General features: G+C 41.9%; 1 protein-coding gene across 30 annotated transcripts; it reads left to right on the forward strand.

Annotated features, from left to right (window-relative positions):
- The first annotated feature begins 1,842 nt into the window (after positions 1–1,842).
- On the forward strand, positions 1,843–19,474 carry csde1 (cold shock domain containing E1, RNA-binding). 30 transcript variants are annotated; one of them, XM_034591708.1, is made up of 24 exons: positions 1,878–2,014; positions 4,452–5,137; positions 6,070–6,317; positions 7,540–7,728; positions 8,328–8,526; positions 9,194–9,360; positions 10,902–10,988; positions 11,359–11,456; positions 11,540–11,621; positions 11,948–12,076; positions 12,236–12,361; positions 12,484–12,699; positions 12,856–13,026; positions 13,109–13,273; positions 13,447–13,458; positions 13,724–13,741; positions 14,796–14,903; positions 15,648–15,826; positions 15,939–16,051; positions 16,161–16,280; positions 16,378–16,556; positions 16,645–16,808; positions 16,914–17,046; positions 17,908–19,474. In XM_034591708.1, the coding sequence occupies exons 3-24, from the start codon at positions 6,192–6,194 to the stop codon at positions 17,953–17,955; spliced, it is 2,829 nt and encodes a 942-aa protein (XP_034447599.1). In that variant the 5' UTR covers positions 1,878–2,014; positions 4,452–5,137; positions 6,070–6,191; the 3' UTR covers positions 17,956–19,474. The 30 variants fall into 30 exon arrangements, with proteins under 30 accessions (XP_034447614.1, XP_034447611.1, XP_034447613.1 ...); XM_034591696.1 differs by having other exon boundaries at positions 16,914–17,092; positions 17,846–17,922; XM_034591699.1 differs by having other exon boundaries at positions 13,109–13,261; positions 16,914–17,092; positions 17,846–17,922.
- Positions 19,475–21,090: the final 1,616 nt, after the last annotated feature.

A 21,090-nucleotide genomic window follows, 5' to 3' on the forward strand; every position in this document is an offset into this window, starting at 1 on the left:
CTGTTCACTGACTACAGCTCAGCATTCAACTCAGCCTAGGACTGAACCCCCAACTCTGTGACTGGATCTCAGACTTCCTCATCTGCCGACCACAATCTGTCAGTATTGGAAACCCCACTTCCAGGACATTACTCATGAACACCGGCATCCCTCAAGGATGTGTACTCAGTCCCATACTGTACACACGACTGTGCAGCCTCACATGAAAACACACCACAATCCTGAAATTTGCTGATGAAACAACAGTCCTGGGTCTCATCAGTAACAACGATGAATCAGCCTATCGCAGGGAGGTGGAGGACCTGCTGCTGGGGTGTCAAAACAATAACCTGACGCTCAATGTCAGCAAAACAAAGGAGGTGAGAGTGGACCTGAGGAAAGGGAGGAGTCAACACACACCATTACACATTGGTGAGACTGAGGTGGAAAGGGTCGACAACTTCAAATTCCTCAGCGTCCACATCAGTGAGGACTTCACCTGGACCCAACACATCACTCAGCTGATCAGGAAGGCACAGCAGATGCTCACAAACAGACCGCCAACGCCTGCAGAGAGTGGTCAAAATCAGCCCGGTACATCACTGGAACGACCCTCCCATCTCTGCAGGACATCTATCAGCAGAGGGTCCTCAGAAGAGCCCGGAACACCCCCAGAGATCCCACACACCCCCAGCACCACCTCTTCACACTCCTTCCATCTGGCAGACGGTATAGGAGTGTGAAATGCAGGACCTCAAGGATCAAGGACAGTTTCTACCCCCAAGCCATAAGAATGACTAACATCTCCAAGCCACTGGCCCTGCCCCCTCCCCCTCCCACCCTCCACACATAACCAACAAGGACTTAATGCAACTTTTTGCACATTCAGAATTAGAATCAGAAATACTTTATTGATCCCAGGGGGAAATTGTGTTTGTTCCAATAGCTCCATGCAAGATTAGAAATATAGGCTTATAAGATTTATTAAATATATAAAATAAAATAAAATATGAAATATGTACAATATGTGCATTGAATTGAAGAATTTGCCAACAGTGAACATTATGCACCTTGTTCTCTTTTTGCTCAAACTGTAATAATTCTGCACTGATTTTTATACTGTCTTTTGCTGTTTTTAGCACACCTAAATAACCTCATCTACCTCAGCTGTTATTTATTTCTTATCCCTTTTATTTATGATTAAACTTAAAGGCTTCCGATATGTATATATATATATGTGTATATATATTAAAATGTTTCTAACTGACGGCACCAGGCATAGACAAGAGAACTAAGAATTTCATTGCATCGATCAGAATTTTTGCCTTTGAACCTTTGAACCTCTGAAGTAAAGGGTGACCCATTATTTAACCGAATTTTTTTTTTTAATCGATCAAAATCGTCTCGAAACAACATCATTTCCACAATCTTTTCACCTCTGATATCCACCTCTGGAGCTGTGTTCGCGCGTGGATGACACCACAGGAGCAGTTTGGAAGTATTTTACGTTTTTTTCTGTAGTTTATTTACGTTTGAACAATCCGTCCCCAGTTACTTCACTTGTATTCGATTTGGCTGCAACACTGTTTACCCCTGATAGTCTAAAAGTGTTTTTTTGGGGCTCAAACACTTCACCCACCCCCTCCATCAGCATAGTGGTGAGTAGATAATGTGTGAATTTTCATTTTTGGGTGAACTATCCCTTTAACATCATCAGCGCAGTTTAAGAACTTTCTTGTGTTACTGTCAATTTGTGTTTTAACCGAATCTTCCAACGACTTTAACTAAGTTCGGTTCGAATTATCTACATTTATATACACAACTCTTCCTTAGTTACAGCATATGATTATCAACGTAAGCCTAGTTTCCCATGGATCATTGCGAGACAACGATCCAACTGCTCAGTAGCGGCCACTCTTCCCTGTAGGCTCTCTGGTCGGTCTGTTGAAATATCGCGATATCTGCCTCTCTGCTCACTACGTAATGTGCCGTGCTGCTTCTAGCGGCGCTGGTGACAGTGCTGAAAGCTGTTGGGGTGAGTTTTTATTAATATTCTCTTTTCAAACAACTCTTCAGACATTTGTTTGCAACGGGCCAGCAACAGGTTAACCCCGTGTTGTACAGCGGGGCCTCAAACACGAGGTTTTTATCCAGCGCCTTATCATACGCAGAGCTCGGGCCTGGGTGGGGGGCAGCCGTATTTTTCCTCACCATAAATCACCACATACACACACACACACACTGTAGTCAGCAGCGGCATGCTAGCTAACTAGCAGCTAGCAGCGAGTTAGCATTGCAAACGGCCTAGCTACGTTGCCTAATGTCATGAATTGAGAGCCCGGTGTTGCGGAAAACGTGTCGCCGTATGTCGGACTCGACACTTGTGTGGGATTGTAGTCGAAGCGATAGACAAAAAAACGTGACAGTTGAATAGAAATCAACTCGAGCTAACGGGGACTCGTCGTTCGCAGCTTCTTTGTTGTCCCGTCCTCGTGCCGTTAGCGCTCACTACCTCTCCTTATGTGTTTTTTAAACCCAGCTGTTGTTCAGTGAGGTTGGTTCGCAGTGAGCCAAGTTAGCTGCAGCTACACTCGGACCGCGGAATGGCTCATGTTTTAGGGTTGTCTCTGCGTCACATTCACGTTGGCAGCCCCCAAAACTCCGCTTTAGAGGTTGCAGCTCCATCTGTCACTGCACCCGGTGTCGGGAGGAAAGGGACCGTTGCCACCCGTTTCTACGAACTACGATTTCTAGTCTGAGTAACTGTTAGTTTATCACGTGGCTGCCGGGTGTGTCTGTCCAACTGACATGTCCGTTTCAAGTCTCGTCAAAGTCTCTACTAAGTGCACTGATTTTAAGAATGAAGCCAGCGAACATTAAGAAGCACGTTTTGCGAATGGAGCCTGGTATACGTGCCGCTGTTTTCTCACTCCGATCACTTTTCCTCCAACTTTCCCGTGAGTTTCAAACCCCGCACAAGTGTCAGTCAAATAACTTTAACATACATGAGCTAATTTGTGCCGCTAGCTTGAACTGTGTCGCAGTGAATTGGTTTCCATGTGGAAAAGTAGGAAACGCCCGGGGGGTATTGGCTGTTTACGACTTTAGCGTTAGCAACGTGCTAAGCTGTCTGCTTCTGTTTGTCCACACAAGGTCATTGAGACGATTACTCAGATACCTCATCGTCACTGTGTGTTTTATTCCGACGAACCAGCAGTGAACTAGCGAAGTGTGAGGGGTATTCCTATGTGTTCGGCTCCTGGTGTGGACTGTGACACGAGCTGGTTGGGCCTGTGACGCTCTCCTGCCGCAACGTGCTGGATCAGGCCTCTATTAGCAGCTCCAGCTGGGGATGGCGGCTCGCTGGCAAGTCACATGGCTGGTGGGGCTGTCAGGGTGCTTGTTGTTCGGGCCACGGACCACAGAGTAGCGCCGTTGGTTAAATCTTCCAGGACCAGAGACCTGATCGAGGGTCTAGTAGCTACAACGGTCATAACTGGGACTGTCTGCGTGTTGGCTAGTTTGTTCTTGCTCAACTATCACCGAGCTGTATTGTTTGATGCTCATCAGAAAGTGTTTGAAAATGCAAATCGGCGCCTGTGATTTTAGGTTTTGTATCTGCGCACTGCTGAAAAGGGGAGAATGGAGCAATGCCACCTCCTCCATGGTTCACACAAGTGTTTCTTTTCGTTGCTCATCACCTTTAACCCAGTAACCCAAGCCATCCTGTGATGGCTGACGTGTTTGTGCTTTCACTACAGCTGTAGTTCTTGTGGATCTGTGAAAGGAAGGAAAACTTGGTGGTACATCTCACATAACTCGGCTACAAATATGAAGTAGGAAGTTGCAAGCCTTTTCACAACATGGTATATTAACTTTCCTGGTAACACGTGGGAAGAGTCATTTCGACATAGTCACAGCAGAATAGATATCATGTGTCCTGTGTTGGCTCCCCCAGCTTGTTTTTTTCAAAGCAGCGTATCTGGGTCAACCCCACTCTGCTCTAACCTACTGATTGTGTTCAGTTGCCAAGTGTCTAACTAACATTAGCTACATTTACATGTGTAATACACAAACATTTTATTCACGTGTATCAAGCGAGCACATTTACAGTAGATGTGGGATAAATGACAAAACAAGACAGTCCAATTTGCTGCCATATATATCACTGAAGGTATGCACAAGGACTTGTTGATCCACAGCTCTAGCCTGGTAGTCAGCTGCCTGGCATTATGGGCTGTATCCAGAGGCATCTGAGGAAAACCTATTTTTATACTTGTGAGTCTGGGGCAAAGAATCTAGTGTTCTCACAAACTTCAGGTCACTGGTGGTCCTCAGGAGTGTTTCTCCTGGGACAGTTTTCTTTTGTCTCCACCCAAATATTTGATATATGAATTTATTGTCAAACAACATAAAGTTAAGTCATGTTTTCAAGTTTTTCTCAACCAACTAAATCTGCTTTTTCTCAACAGTATGAAGTGAAACGGAACTGAATTTTTGTACCATCCGGAACTGCTTCAAGTTCAGATCATAACAAAGAAACTGAAGACAAACCTCCCTAAAACAAGCAAAGTTGCAACACTGAAGACACGCAGGGGAAAAAATAAAAAAGGATCACTTCAAGGGTTCAAAACGCAAGAAGTAACCAAATCCTGAAACGACCAAAGAAGACGCACATCAGCTCAACCGAAACACAGAAAAGAAGCAAGCCTATGCCCAAGCGTATTCTGAACAACTGATCTGAAACCAGAAGTTTGTGCCTACTCAACAGCTTTGACAAAGCACACGTCCCAACGCTGCTCTTAGCCCTCCTCATCCTCACCACACCTCAGACTCACCGCCGGGGTGTGGAGTGGGCTGCTATCTGCTATTTTTTTTTCCCTCCTCCCCATAGTTCCCCGACCTCCTCTCTCTTCTCTTCTCACTGTTTTTCTTTGTAACATTTTCCAAGCAGTGTTATTGCACCTGCGTTTGCCTTTTTTGTGCCAGACCCCCCCTCCACACATAATTTTTTGCTTTGTGCAACCATCTAGAACTTGTGCCAGAAACGTGTAACAAGTGTGTGTGTGTGTGTTCAACTGTGTGCATGAAGAGATCTGCAGGAACTGTATAGTCATCAAGATCCAGAGAATAACAAGATACAAGACGACAAATAAAGGTGGGTTTCGACTGTAGTACTTTCGTAATATAAGACTATTTGTGGTGTCAACTGTACTTGTTTAGATATTTCATATGTCACGTTTTCAAGAATTTCCTCCTCCAAATGTATGTTGTGTTGATTGTAGTAGTTTTCTCCTGAAAATATAACTCGTTAAATTCCCTGTTTTTACACATTACTCTTATTACACAGATGTACAAACACAGATTGTGTAACACTCAATTCTAATTCAGTTTGGCCAGCCGTGCTTCGCAGACTTTGTTTTCTTATCACTGAGCACCAATGACTGCTCAGTTCATCCTCGTTTGTTTAATCAATATTCAAATTTGACAAACACGTAAGCAACTTTTGTAAATAATGGCTGTCATTGAAACTTTTGTATCTTGAGTTTTGGCCTCATCAATTAGTTTGCGTTTATCAAACAGCAGCTCATTCAGTGATTATTTGTAGGTGATTTTATTTCACAGTGAAAGCAGCTGCTGCAGCTCTTCATTGACTTTAACCTTGTACATTGGTCTTAACAAGTAATCACATGTTTGTATCTGGGCTTGAAAGCACACAACGTGGAAGTGCAAGATGTAATGCTCAGTTGAAGATTTGATTTTAGTCATGTTATTGTTAATGCTATTTCACATATTTATGCTCTACCAAGCCGCCACCACCTCCAATCAGTTACACTAGTTATGCGGTTTATTTTGAGGAGTGATTTGATTGCCTTTCCTCACCCAGCCCCCCGCCCTTTTATATTCCGTCACTTAAGACATATCCTCCCTAATTTAAAAAAAAAAATCATTTTCAACTTCCTCCTTCGGGCATTAAAGCCCTCAGCTATTTTCCTTTTGTTTGTGACACTTGGTACACTGTGACACTTGGTACACTGGCTGACCTATCTGCCTTACCCGTTATGTTTGTTCCTCTCTTCACCCTTGCAGACATCCAGCGGTGTATCATTGGGTGGTAACATTAATAAATAGTGCTTAAACGTCAAGCAAAAAAACCATCAAAACAAGTAATCAAGTGCTCAAGCAAGTTTGGTCCGAGTTTATGGGAAAATATGGGCAGCCCCTGGAAAGGCTTTGTTGAGTTTACCTTGCCTGCGTCGCCACCCACCGCGTTTGTTAGCGCTGACCTGAGCAGCACCTCCCCTGTCGGACTCAGCCTGTCGCCATATGGCCGCTCCGTAAGTTTCACCTTCCCACCTCTTTTTCAACGTGCCCCACCCCCCATCGAACACCCATCCACCCACCTTGCCCTGCATCTCTGCTGTGAATGGCCTAACTTTCATCCTTTTTCGGGCTCCCGAGACTAGCCTCTACTCAGATATATTGTTGCAGGTTGAGGGGTGTTCTGCTGCTTAGACTGTGGAAATTTGTTGCTTTTTTTCTTTCTTTTTTTAATGAATCCTACAATTAGTCTTTTTCCTCCTCCCCCCTCATATTTTATTTTGCATCACAATCCTGTAGAACCCTAGTCGGGTGGTGACACGTGCAAATCATAACGTCTCTTCAATCAAGGCAACGCTAAACTACATAACAGTTGGGAACCTTGAATAATGTTAATTGGTAGTATTTAAAGTTCTTGCCCATCAGAACTGAACCCCTGCATTATCTCTGAGACTAACATTTTATAGTCACGTAATCACTGCACAGGCAGCCAAACCAAAGGTTTAGACATTCTGCCCCTGTATTCAAGTATTTAATATCCTGTACCAAGGGTATTAGTGTTAAAGACCTGCATATGTGTAAAGTGTAGCTTGTTTTGATATTGCAGAACAGGACCTAAAATAAGAGGCTGCTCTGGGACCCCCCCCCCCCACCTCATAACCCATAATCCATCACCAACACTCTGTCCACTGTAGATGCACCGCTATTTGATCTGTCATTCGCATTTTCTGGTTCCTCATTTTTGGTACTTTTATTTTGACGTGACCTTGAGTAAGATTTATGACACTTCATGTAAACCATTTCACCTTGAAGAACTTGGTTTCAGTTTTTAAGTCTGCCTTCCCCGAAGAGCCATTCCTGTTTGATTGCACCGGTATTGAATAATGGTGTCACGGTAGCTCTATCAAAGTGTCATGGTAGCAGCCATTGTTACCGAGTGTCCGTTTACTTTTTGGCTTGGTATTTTGTTGTCAGGATTTCTCACAGGGTTTGAGTATTAGTGGTGGTTGTAATGGGGTAATATAAAACAAGGTATCGTGTATGTAGAATATTGCTGAGATATGGTGCCCCCCCATCCCCCCAAAAATCGTGCATAGGCGGATTATGAAATGTCAGCAGATTAGCAAGGTCAAGTAGAAGATGGTGCCGGATAATAACAACTTGTGGTGACGTTAATTTAAACAATCGTTAAATGCTATGCGCACGCTCCTTGTCAAAGCTGTTGCCTCCTCTCAACAGCATATTCAAGTCCTCTCCCCCGTGTCAGAAATGGAAAGAGGCTCCTCTGAACCGCCAGTGGCTCGCAACACTGGCTCTGCCCCATCCACCTCTACCGGTCCCATGTCTATCCCCCGCTCCTCCTCCTTCTCTTGCCACCCCCAACCAGGAAGCAAAAAACACAAGCGGACTCCCTTGTATCAGAGATCAGTAAGAGGGCATGATCGGCAGTGCCCACGCTGACTTTAACAGCCCCGTCCCCCGCTGTTGTCATGTGACTTTTCGCTAACAGCATGGTTTGGAGTAGCGTGGAAGTTCGACCAGGATGTAGTGGCAGAGTTTGATAAGGGAATTTCACTGGTTTTAAATTGTCGTTTGAGAGGAAGTTGAACATTTTATGAACTTGTCTGTCTAACAAGAATTGCATGAAAGTTGATAGGTGATGTGGGACTAAAAGCACATTATATAGTGAGTGAATAGTAGTTTTAGTGCATGACACGAGGTAAATCAGAAATGTTGCGGTTTGTTTTTTGAAGATTTGAAGACTGGAAAACCGTTCTTAAGCATAAATGGGTTTTCTCCTCTCTAAATGGCCAGATAGACCCTGAAGGCTCTAATGTAGCTTTATATTTGCTTTTTTTCCTCCCCACATGCTATGAAATGTGCTTTACATGCATGTTTTGAAGTGTTTTTCAATTTTTTTTGTAAGTTGGCATTTAACCCTGCATTAAATTGCAGCTCCATTTTTGTCTGCTTTATGTTGAGCCACTTCTGAATGCAGTTTAACACTTGTATCTCCTCTCCCCTAGATGAGTTTTGACCCAGGAATGCTCCATAACAATGGGCACACTGCATACGCCAATGGCTCAGGACCAGGCATTAGAGAGACTGGCGTGGTGGAGAAGCTTCTGACTTCCTATGGGTTCATCCAGTGCTCTGAACGTCAGGATCGTCTCTTCTTCCACTGCTCTCAGTACAATGGCAACCTGCAGGATCTCAAAATAGGAGGTTAGAGGCCTTGTGTACAAATATGAATAACTAATCTGTCTCAATCCTCACCTGTTAACAAGAAACTCCTTGAACCACATGAACCCATTAAGACCTAAGGAGCCGAATAAAAGAACACTCTAAAACCTAAGTGTTGTTTGAAAACGACCACCTAAAACCTGAGGGTTTTTATAGCATTTATGGCAAAAATGTATATTTCTCAGCCTCTGAAGCAGAAAGACGTGAAATGAAAAACATTTGATTGCTTAAACATTTGGCGTTCATTGTAAATCATTGCTGTTTCCCTGAAGTTTATTAACATTTTAAAAAACAAACTAATATAGGTGAGACTTCCTTCGTCTTCCTCCTGACTTAGCCTTGATCAGCAGAAATCGTCTTCCTTGTTTTCATCAAAGAAACACTGCTGTAATCTGCTTCAATCTTTCTGGGATCGTCAGCCATCATCGGAAAAGCAACTTTACAAACTACATTTCGCCTTACATGAGAGAATTTCAAACCGCGCACATATTTCATCTGGCTCTAAAAGGAGAAGCACGCAAACGTCACTCCCGGTCTTAAAGGTTCATACATGCATATACTGCATCTGGTCTAAATGGTTTAATGAAAATCAAGCTCCACCTGTATCATTTGAAGTGTGCTAAGTGTTTTCCTGCTTCTCTTTCCTCAGATGATGTAGAGTTTGAGGTATCCTCTGACAGGCGCACTGGCAAGCGCATAGCAGTGAAGCTGCTTAAGATAAAGCCAGAGGTGCTGCCAGAGGAGCGCATCTCGGGCCAGGTGGGGCCAGACCTGCACGCCTATCCCTTTACTGTGCTGCATGGTTATATTCATCCAGTTAAGGAACACCATTTTATTTTTGGTTCTGTCCTTGTCTGTCAAATGATTTATATGGCCCATTGTGTTTAGGGCAGGGGATGATATTCCAAGTACACGGTAAAATTTGATCCCCCTCTTATCCTGTATTTAAATGAAGAAAAAAAAACATTTCAAGATTTGATGACGTGCATGTTTGCTTGAGGTGCTGAATGTTAAATTGCCCAATGGGTTTATACTTGTCAATGGGCCCAACTGCTCCGTCATTAAGTTGAGTTGACCCAGTAAAGGCAGTGGTGTAACTTGCCAGACTGTCAACATGCTATTGACACCACTCATCCTGTAATGCATTCACATAACTAATCTGACTACATGTAGAGCCGTGTGTTTCCACAAAGCAGCACACTCGTACTGATTCATTTGCTCATTGACTTCTATAGTCAGGTTTAGACGTTAAGATTTTACACTGCAGCACAATCTTGCACATGCAACTCTGCTAACCTGTAAGTAGGGGTGTAACGGTACATGTATCTGAAACCGAAAATTTGCGGTACAGGCCCTTTGGTTCATTACGCACGTGTACCAAACAAATGCAGCGAGTCCACCTGCCAAATTTATTTATCTTATGCTGACATTGCGCAACTGCTGTCTGATATGTAGCTGGTAGCACAACGAACATGCCGACTGTTTGAAACGGCATCACCAGTCATGTCCCACTAACATTGGAAATAACTAATGTTAGTGGGACAAGGAAAAAACGAGTTCAGTGCAAACCCAGCTCAATGTGGCATTAAAGCTACCGCTTGCAGATATTCAGACCGTGTTAAGGCAAAAAACGAGCGACATTTGTTTTCTTAGCAGCGGACATGTGACCCTTCACTGTTGTTGAGAAAACAGGGTTCAAACACACACTGAAAGTAATCAAGCCCCATTACGAAGTTCCCTCTCATCCACATTTCAGCCAGCAAGTCACACCAGCCCTTTATAAACCTCTGTCCCTAGAGTGAGTGTTTGTGTCGTACCAACAGGGCATCAAACCCTTTCTGCAAACTGTGGACAAGTGCATTTTTCTTTTTTAAGAAAAAAAAAAATGAAAATACTTATATTTAATTATGATAATGAACAGTTCATTTTCTACATGCATCACCTTAATGGATATTTATTTTAGTAATTAAATTTTTTTTATGAGTATGTTTATTTTGTTGTTTTACTTTGTAAAAAAATTACCTAGGTAAGAAAAAAAAGGCCATACTTAACCAGGGTTGACTTAAAAGAGAGAAAAAAATCAGTTTAATGTTTTCTGTCCCTTGTTTCTACTGTACCGAAAACGTAGCGAACCGTGACCTCAAAAAAGAGGTTTGTGTACCGTTACACCCCTACCTGTAAGTGATGCTCCACACCGCTGACACTTAATCTACTTGTTATTATGACATTTATTTGAAATTCAGCCTTTCATCCATCATGTTTCCAGAGATACTTAACTTGGTGTATGTAATTTGAAAGAATATTGCCGAATCAGTGTGGTAATGGCTCCCCTCTGTGATTTCCCCCATTTTCTGCAGGTTGTCTCATCAATCCCAGTGCACTTGGATGGAAAGTCTGGTCCTGTGCAGGTTCCCAATGGCAGTGTCTGTTATGAAAGAAATGGGGTAAGAAAAGTGACATAGATTACAACATGCTAGACCACGAAAATGCTGAATGTTATTGTAATGAAGCAACAACACACAACCTCTTAAAGATCTTTTATGTAATCAGAAGTGGAGCACCACAGTCTAGGTAATTAAACACTTAAAGCAGAAGAATGAAGCTGCCTGCAGTGAAATCTAACGTTACATCTCACTCAGTACACTCTGTACAGACACTGAGCCAACACGCGTCTTTTCTTGTTAAATCTCCAGTGTAATCTCTACTCTGTTTATGCATTCACACATTTTATTAAGTGGTTTTGAATGGTACAGTTTAATCATTAAAATGTGTGCCCTAGCCATTTGACAAGGTTTGACACTGTGACGTTCACAGGAAGTGTTCTACCTTACCTACACTCCTGAGGATGTAGAGGGTAACATCCACCTGGACACCGGTGACAAAGTCAGCTTTTACATGGAGACCAACAAACAGTGAGCCCTTCCCCTTTGACACTATTGTCTGGATTTCCCAGCGGTTGCCCTTTTTTTCCAATTCATTTCTCTATGTCTTTCAGCACTGGTGCCGTTAGTGCTCGTAATATTCAGCTGGTGAAGAAGAAACAGATGCGGTGCCAGGGTGTGGTGTGCGCTACAAAGGTACGGACCAATGATCTCCTTACATGAACCTTTCTAATTACGATAATAAGACATAATGTGATTTGTTTGATGGCTGACTTTGCAAAACAAAATGATCAGTCCAGGGGTGTTAAGATAAGGATATGGACTTTACCTGACAACCCAGATTTAACCAACCATGCTACTTGTTTACCAAATAAGCTAAAAATAATCAGATCTGCTTTAGATATGGTGTTTGGTAGCATCATAACTAGATGCCATTTATCTCTTTCTATTCCATACCGCAATGATTTCCACCAAACTCGCATTTTGACTGGTAGGTTGATGAACCATGTGTTGTCTTTCAGGAGGCCTTTGGATTCATCGAAAGGGCTGACGTGGTGAAGGAGATCTTCTTTCACTACAGTGAGTTCAAGGGTGATTTGGAGGCTCTGCAGGCTGGAGATGATGTCGAGTTCACCATCAAAGACAGAAATGTAGGTGTCAAGCTTTTCAACTGTACCATCCACAAATTTCTTATTTTTTAACTTTGGGCAAATCTTTTTTTTCTTTTTACCAATTTACCTGTTTCTTTCTTATTACTGGTGTGATGTGTTTAGACCATTATTTACCTTTTTTTTGTTCTTGTGGCTTAGGGTAAAGAAGTAGCTACTGATGTGAGGCTGCTCCCTCAAGGAACGGTCATTTTTGAGGATATCAGCATTGAGCAGTTTGAAGGCACTGTCGTCAAGGTCATTCCCAAGGTTCCCACCAAAAACCAGGCAAGTAGATTACAAGTCTGTCAAGGTGGATTCTTGCGTATTTCATGAGGCTTTGGTTGTAAAACTAGTGATGCACCTGTGAGTCACTAACCAAGAAAAATCTTTCTCTCCTGCGTCCACAGAACGACCCTCTCCCAGGTCGCATCAGTTCTCGAATTGGTTTCACTGACAAGGAGCTGCCGTTCGGGGAGAAGGACACAAAATCCAAGGTGACCCTTTTGGAGGGCGATCACATTCAGTTCAACATCTCCACCGACCGCAGAGACAAGCTGGAGAGGGCGACGAACATCGACGTCCTCCCAGACACCTTCGACTTCACCAAGGAGACGCGTGAAATGGTAAATGATTCCTAAAGAAAGTGATTGATTTTCACAAATGGTCTATTAAATTATTGAATATATAATTTTATTTGAAAAAAAATGGCTGATTTATAGAGACCTCTTAAGTGATTACCTATTCATAGACAGCAATTGTGCCACCAAAACTCTTTCTAGGGGGTGATTGCGGCTATACGCGATGGCTTTGGCTTCATAAAGTGTGTGGATCGGGATGCTAGGATGTTCTTTCACTTCAGTGAAGTGCTGGAGGAGAGCCAACTGCACATCTCGGATGAAGTGGAGTTTACTGTTGTGCCTGTAGGTCCTGTTAATAAGATTTTCACCAAAGTATGTATTCTGTGTTACTACTTTAGCAGCCACATTCAATTACTTTTTAAACAAATGAAATTAAATGTTCTGTCGTTGCCAGGATATGCTGTCTGCTCAGAGGAACCATGCCGTGCGCATCAAGAAGCTGCCCAAGGGCACTGTGTCTTTCCATACCCAGTCTGAGCAGCGCTTCATGGGTGTGGTGGAGAAAGAAGTTATTGCTGTCACCACAAAGAATGTCAGTCCTACCAAGGGCAAGGAGAAGGTATTATTATGACAAATATTACGGCATCTACCCCCCATTTCTTTGAAAACAGTAGCCTTGTTGATCCACCCCCAACCTACTTCTTCTACCCCTCTACCCATTTTTAGTTCTAATTTTACTCTTTCCTTTGTCCTCCATTTACCTCCACCTGTCCATGTCCCTTGTTGGTTTAGAAAAAAGACAAGGTAGGACTGAGACCTTCTGCATGAAGCCACATGACCATGTCTCACAAATGAGTGATGATGCTCGTATTTTAGGCATATTATACAAATTATTCTTGTATACAGTCAAATAATTTCACCAACTTTATCCAATATATTCCTAGACTTCAGATGTTTAATATAAAATTCAACAGTTGACACAACGCAGTGTATGAAAACAGCTTTTGACAAGCGTGCTGTTGACAAGCCTTGCTGTGTAACAAGTGTTTGTGTTTCTTATTTTTCCAAGGGTAAAGTCGTAGAAAAGGTTGGTCTTTGCAGGCCTCTGGCCAACCAATGTCAGCATGGTGTTTGATCACTATTAAACCCATAATCAACCATACATCCTTTCTTCAGTGAGCAATAGAGCTGCACAATTTAGAGACTACACACTAATCCTGATTACTAGAATGGGTTTTTGGGAACACACCGTTAAGTTCTAGAGGGAAAGAACCCAAAAAATGTTACCCATCAGAATCTGAAGCATAAGATATTTTCAGTTGTCAAACCAGCCTGGCCAGCGGAACTAATCCACTGTTTTGGTCACACTTGTGTTCGTAATAAAAGTGTATCTAGAAGGATGCTCTGAGAGCGAATACCTTCGCCAACACGGATACTCTCACTCAACAAGTCAAAGCAGTGTTTCTGTCTCACACGAGAACTCGCCTTTCACTGTGTACCTGTTACTAACCGGCAACGTCGGTGCACCCACGCTTCGACCATAGATTGAATTAATTATTCAATCAATTCATAATTAATGAAGCAAATGGATCCGCACGACAATGCAATGGGACCTTCTCTGACCCAAAATGCATCCTTCCAAGTTCCTTAAAAATCTGTCCAAATGTTTTTTTATAATCCTTCTGACTTACAGTCCAGGTGAAAAAATGATCTCCATGGTGGAGGTAATATATCAGCAAATTGCATTGCTGTGATTGGATCAGTCAATAGCTAAAATAATTGAAGGAATAAAATATGAGTCTTACAGGACTGTTCCCAATAATTGAGACTACAGTAGTGATGCTGCTGTAACGCAGAGCTGTCGCACTAGACTAGGCTAATGCTAACCACCCGTGCTTGTACAGAGTGAAACATTGCACAAACTGAGGCCTCTCATGCTTGTGTAGGCTATCTGCACACCATCTTCTAATACAATGCATACTTTAAAATGCTCTGCTCAATTCACCTGAAACTGGCAGCTTCAACAGATTTTGTTAAAATGGTTATATCACTGATGAGCGACTCAGCAGTGGCTGGGAGCAGCTGGATCAAACAATGGTGATGCTCAAATAATTTAGTTTGATGTGGTGTCCTTTTGGCAGGAATCGGAGGAAGGAGTTATTGGATATGAAGACTGTGGAGTGAAGCTCACTGTGGCATACCATACTAAAGACCTAGAGGGAGGAGGTCTCCCACAGGCTGGAGACAAGGTACCTACAGTTATCTTCAGATTTAAAGACTATACAAAGAATCAACTAAGTGTAAACTGCTCACTAAAAGGACTTATGTACCCATTTTGACCTGATGCAGCATGCGTGTGTAAACCAAATTTCATACTTTTCAAGACGCGTGACTGATTAATTGTGTCATGATTCGCTGATGTACTTGCGGGAAAGGTGAAATGCATTATGGGAAATGTGTTCGTCAGTGCTTTTAGCCCGCAGAACATGTTTTTAAATAGAGTTTCAGGCGAAGGCTGAGGGCCGAGCAAGGGGAAAATAACAAATAAAGTAACAATGAAGGCGAGTCGGACCCAGACAATGTCCCTGCTGATCCACTGACCAAGGCTCAGTCGGTATGAGACATTTTTGAGGAGCAGCAAGTTTTCCAGCTTTATTGGTTTCTGGAAAATGTTCAGTTTAGGGAAACTGCAATGACTCAAAGGCCAAATGTTTAAGCTCTGTCTCTACTTGCTTCAGAAGCTGAGAATTTTTTTAAATCATGGCCATTCCTCAGGAAACCCTCAGGTTTTCGGTGATCGAACAATGCTACTTGAAACTTTTTAGAGTCTTAATGGGTCAACTCAAGTGGTACTGCTGAAAAGATGACGATATGAAGTTTGCTCCTGTAGCTGAGGATCGCTGCTAATATCACCCACCTTTTTGTGGTTCTGTTTCTAGGAGTGATTCAGTGTTTGTCTCTGCCATGTTAGACTTACAATGTTTGTCCTCTAGGTGGAGTTCTCTATCAACGAAGTGAAGCGAACCGGCCAGCAGAGCGCAGTCTCCATCAGGGTCCTCAACCGTACCTCCTCCAATGCCAAGAGACTACATGGATTTGTTGCCACACTGAAGGACAACTTTGGCTTCATTGAGACAGCAAATCATGACCAAGAGATTTTCTTTCACTACAGGTAGAGTTTAAATTCTAAAATTGTTTTTTTTTGTTTGCAGATTTCTTGTGAGTGACATGTAAATATCTGTGAATTTGAATTCTGGTTTTATTTATATCTGTGTTTTCCTCAGTGAGATGTGTGGAGACTTGGACAGTTTGGAGCTGGGCGACACAGTGGAGTACACGCTCTCTAAAGGAAAAGGAAACAAAGTCAGTGCTGAAAAGGTTACCAAAGTGGCTGCAGGTATGAAGAGGTTTAGCTGATTTCTTTATACGATTCACTTGTAAGATTTGTTAACGTGGCTGGTAAAGGGACTACAATTAAATTGTGAAATATCCTTTTTCTCTTCTAGTGAATGGCATTGGCGAGGATGTTGGTGCGGCAGTGATGATGGGCAAAGTCATCCGTCCTTTACGCAGTGTAGACCCCTCCCAAACAGAATACCAAGGGCTTATTGAAATCACAGAGGAAGGTTGGTGACAAATTATGATGCAACTTGCAGATCCAGCATTTAATGCAGTTTGTCTTGTAGGGAAATTAAAATGTCACCCACTTCTTTGTTGTCTCAGGTGGAACAAAAGGTCCAAGTTATCCCTTTGGAATCATGGGTATGGCCAGCAAGGCAGATTGTCTGCAGAAAGGAGAACTTGTGAAGTTCCAGGTTTGCACAGTATCCCAGACTGGACAGAATATGGCCTATAGTGTTGTCCCCCAGCGTAGAGCCTTGGTGGAGTGTGTCAAAGACCAGGTAAGTGATCAACAATTTATTTCCAGAAACTGAGGTTATACTTGAGTGAAGGGATACTGATTTCAACGTTTCTTTTTGTTGTCCCCAGTTTGGCTTCATCACATATGAGGTCGGTGAGAGCAAGAAACTGTTCTTCCACGTAAAAGAAGTGCAAGATGGCCTGGAGCTCCAAACCGGGGATGAGGTGGAGTTCTCGGTCGTCCTTAATCAACGCACAGGAAAATGTAGTGCCTGCAATGTTCGCAGAGTCAGGTAGGAACTCCGGCTGGTTGCGTACAGGATATTTGATGTTTTCAATCTGAATATATTTGGTCTCAGTGTTAATCTTGAATTCATATCATGCCCCTAACATTGCAGCGAGGGGCCTAAACCAGTGGCAACTCCTCGCCCTGACCGTCTGGTGAACCGATTGAAGAGCATCACCCTTGATGATGCCAGTGCTCCTCGTCTGGTCATCGTTAGACAGCCCCGCGGTCCTGACAACTCAAAGGTACCACTGAGCCTACTGCACTGCTACTGCAAGTTTTTCCTGAACTCTGAAATTAGCCACTGTTTTTGCTATTTATTGTATAATTAAAGGATATTTAGCAAAGTTTAGTCATACATTGTAAATGGAGTTATTTTATGAGTCAAATTGACATTTGTACATGCAGTACCCCCACCCCACCCGCCCTGAATACCTTAGTCAAATAAGTAAATACAAAAACAGGACAATCAGACCCCAACTCAAAAGCAGGCAAACAAACAAGTAGAAACAACTAAATTTGTGCCATTTGCTGCATCTCAACTGGCACAGACAGGGAGAAAAACACCAGGGGAGCAGGAAACAATTGTGCAGTACTATAAACTACAGTTTAAGATTAAACGCATGGCTGAGATCAACACACACCATCGCCTGAAACAGGACCATAACACTTAAGATGAAAACACAATTTTAAATGGTGGGATTATATTGTTGAATATGGCTCGAGTAGTTTTGCTGCCTTTGTTTTTCTTCCTCCGGTCCAGTCACCTGACTTTTAATTGACTTCCAGTTTTTATTTGAGGAAAGAAAACTGCAAAACAAGACCATTAACTGGATTATATGTTGTACTTGAAGAATGATATGCTTGAAAAATCTATTTTTTTTCCATACAATTAACGTTAAAAATCATGTTCCCGTATATGATCTTGCTCATTGATTTTCAATGTTGGCCACAATGTTTTTTTTTTTCCTTTTGTGGATGTTCGTCTTGCAATGATTAGAATCACACCAGCTTTAATATTTTCCTTCCTTTAATCTTCAATTACTGGATTACTTGAATTTTGTATTATATTGGCATCAACTTTAACAAAGTTTGTTTTTGTATAGGGCTTCAATGTGGAGCGCAAGACTCGTCAGCCTGGCGTCATCGACTGAGCAATACAGAGCCTAACCCCCCCCCCCCCCCCTCTCCCATTCAGTGTTGGTGGGATGTGGCAACAGCAGGAGATAAGGGAATTTGATTTGACACATGCTTGTACACACAAACTCATACATAAAACACGAACACGCATACAGTAATCGGCATGTGTAATCTTTGTCCCCATCGATACCTGCGAGGGAACCTTTGTCATTTCATGGTTCCCTGCCTCCCATGTATGATGTACTTGATATGGAGTCCACACTGCAGTGTACATGGGATCTCTGAGTGTGTGTGTGTGTGTGTGTGTGTGCGTGTGTGTGTGTGCGCGCCGTATCCTAGAAGTGATTAGTGTGTAATGGAGGTATATGTTTCTGAGGGCCTTGCCCCTCTAAAATCAGAGTGATGACTGTGTGGCTGTCTGTGTCCCTCTCTTTTGAATCTGCTTTGTCTGGAATTCTGCACCTGTCCTTTGTCCTGTAGTCTGCCTGGGTTGATGAGTGCGTATGTCGGCATGTCTTTGAGCTTCTGCTCCTGTTTCTTTTTCTCATGTTTGCTCCTTAATCCATGGAAACTTCAAATGGATTCATTTGTCAAGTTTCCACTTTCTGTATGCTTTCCTACAAAACGTATATAAAGCAAAGTTCCCTCCATAAGGAGGATCATATTTCTCATATGTGCGAGCTTAAACTGAGGATTCTTCGCTGCTCGTTTTTTTTGAGCAGTTTTAAAATGCTTTATTGAAGAGCTGAAGTGAAAGCATGGTTTGTGATGTATGTGAATGTCGAAGTAGTTAATCTAATGGGTTTTACTTTAGCAATCTGGAGCCTTTAGATACCTTTTTGGTATTCACATGCTCCACTTAAGCAAATTTTCCCAGGTGCAGAATTCCTTGTGGCATCTTATATCTGCAGTTCTTTTATACTATGTTTTTTTTTTTTTTTTTTTCTTGCACATGTTTTTGCTTTTGTTTTTTGTTTTTTTCATTAAAACTCAATCTGCTAATATTGAATTAAGTAAGAGATAAGGTGCCTAAAAACTACAAGCAAAGTGACATAAAAAATAAAAAATGTAAAAAAAACAAAAAAGTATCCTGTTCCCAGCCAACCGCCAAAATATTCAGAACAATCTTAGGGTGGCTATCTTTTCTAGTAGAGATAATACTGATATGCATCCCAAACCTCTGGGTTGAACTATACTGTATGTAATGTGTGCTTTTTTTTCTTTTTTTTTTTTTCTTAGTGGAAGTTCAAACTTCAGATATAATAAAAAAACAAATTTAACTTAAATAATATGGAAGGTAAAGTATTAGAAAATCCAGTTTATTAAAAAAAAGCATTCAAATTCAGGATATCAGTTATAGCGCTCTGGAGAAGTGGTGGGTGAACTGTTGTGCCTCTGCACATTTAAGTTGCAGTCAAAATTACTTTCAACTTCAGAAATCACCAGGGTTCAGTTAAACCACATTCAGAGGTTCTCATGTACTTTTGTTAATGGTCTTGAATGAAACAATTGAATTAAAAGTTTTATGAAAATCACGTGCTTGTTTGTATTTCTTTTATTTCAGAGGCTTCAGGTCTGCTTTAACAGATCTGACAGAAAACGATAAAGCATGAAGTAAAAACACTAGTGCCGAACGGTGTTCTCCTCCGAAGACAGCGTTGACTTCAGGTCATGAAACCTTTAGATATTTGCAGTCTCGGATTATGAAACAGTCTAGTACAGGCAGATCAAATCAGGAAATCTGTAGCTTGCGTCGAAGTTTTTGGGCCATGTTGACGAATAAAGTTGTAATTGAAAATAAAATTATGTATTATATATATATATCTATAGTTTTTTTTTTTTTTTTAAAGAAACAAGCAGTAAGGAGGACTTGTGCTCACCAGAGTTTCATCCCTTCTGGATCCAAAATCTTGAACCTATCTCGTTGTGAAACTATGAAACCTTCTGAAAGTCACGTAGGTGTCAACAATGTTGAGTGGACAACTACCAAACATTTCCTTATTCACAAATAGGCAATTTCCTCCAAGTCTGTGTAGTTCTTTGTTTGGAGCAGACAGTTAGATACTGATACTTATGATAATGCAGTGCTGGCTAGCTAAAACATCACGTTTAGTTATGTGTGAAACCTTTACCAACAGTATAACTTAAGGTGCTCGACATTCCTCATTTTAACTCGGGCAACAGGCTGATTTTCTCTTTAAATGACACACAGCCTAAAATTATGACACTATTGTAGTAATGTTACCATTTTATTATCAAAATCTCAGATTTCATTGTAGCCCAATGCTTCAACTGAAAGGTGTTCAAAGAGGACATTTTAACTTGTGACAGTAAGAAAAACCACAGATGGAAGTTATGAAATTACTAAAAGTAAGACATCACGACTTTCAATACAAAGCACTGAATAGAATCTGTCACGCAATGAGGCACTCACCATATTTTCATAGTATGTTTTTCTGGCTTTGTATTAGTGACTGTTTATTTGCCAGAACAGAGGAAACAGCTTTGAGGCCAGGGTGCAGCTGCCCAATAACATGTACAGTACACAGAATTCCATTATTTACTTCAATTTAAGGTTGAATACACAGCAATCATGAAGAATCCAGTAAAATAAAAATAATAAATGTCACATTTAAATTTGTGAAAAGTTAAAATAATTTGTGTTTTTTTTAAAATTTTTTAAGTTATCCTATGTCCCTAATGACTTCCTGATGTGACGGGTGTTTGATTTCCACCTCAGCTGACCCCCTGCCCTTGTTCCCTGCTTGTGGCCACATGGTGTCACTTCTGACATGGAGCCATTTTATGCACAAGGGGGCTCACAGAAGGGAGCAAACCCTGGGAGGGCTGGGTTGATGAGGGTTATTGAGGGGCTCCATCGCAGCAACATACTCTAGATATATACGATGTGTCATTCATACACTCAGTACAAATTAAAGAAACACTATGTAACTATTACTGAACAACAGTGCCCTCTGCAGTCACTTGTTTAATTCTCTTTGGCTCTGTGTCCGAGCGATTGAGTTGTTTTCATGTAGAGAAAAAACAAAAACTTTCAATGTGTTGATTGGAGCTCTGACTGTGTAGTCCCACTTACTGAACCGCAACCCAACTGGATGGATATTACCCATGATTCCCGGCTGCTTGAA

This window comes from Hippoglossus hippoglossus, chromosome 7 (assembly GCF_009819705.1).
Source record: "Hippoglossus hippoglossus isolate fHipHip1 chromosome 7, fHipHip1.pri, whole genome shotgun sequence".
NCBI lineage: Eukaryota > Metazoa > Chordata > Actinopteri > Pleuronectiformes > Pleuronectidae > Hippoglossus > Hippoglossus hippoglossus.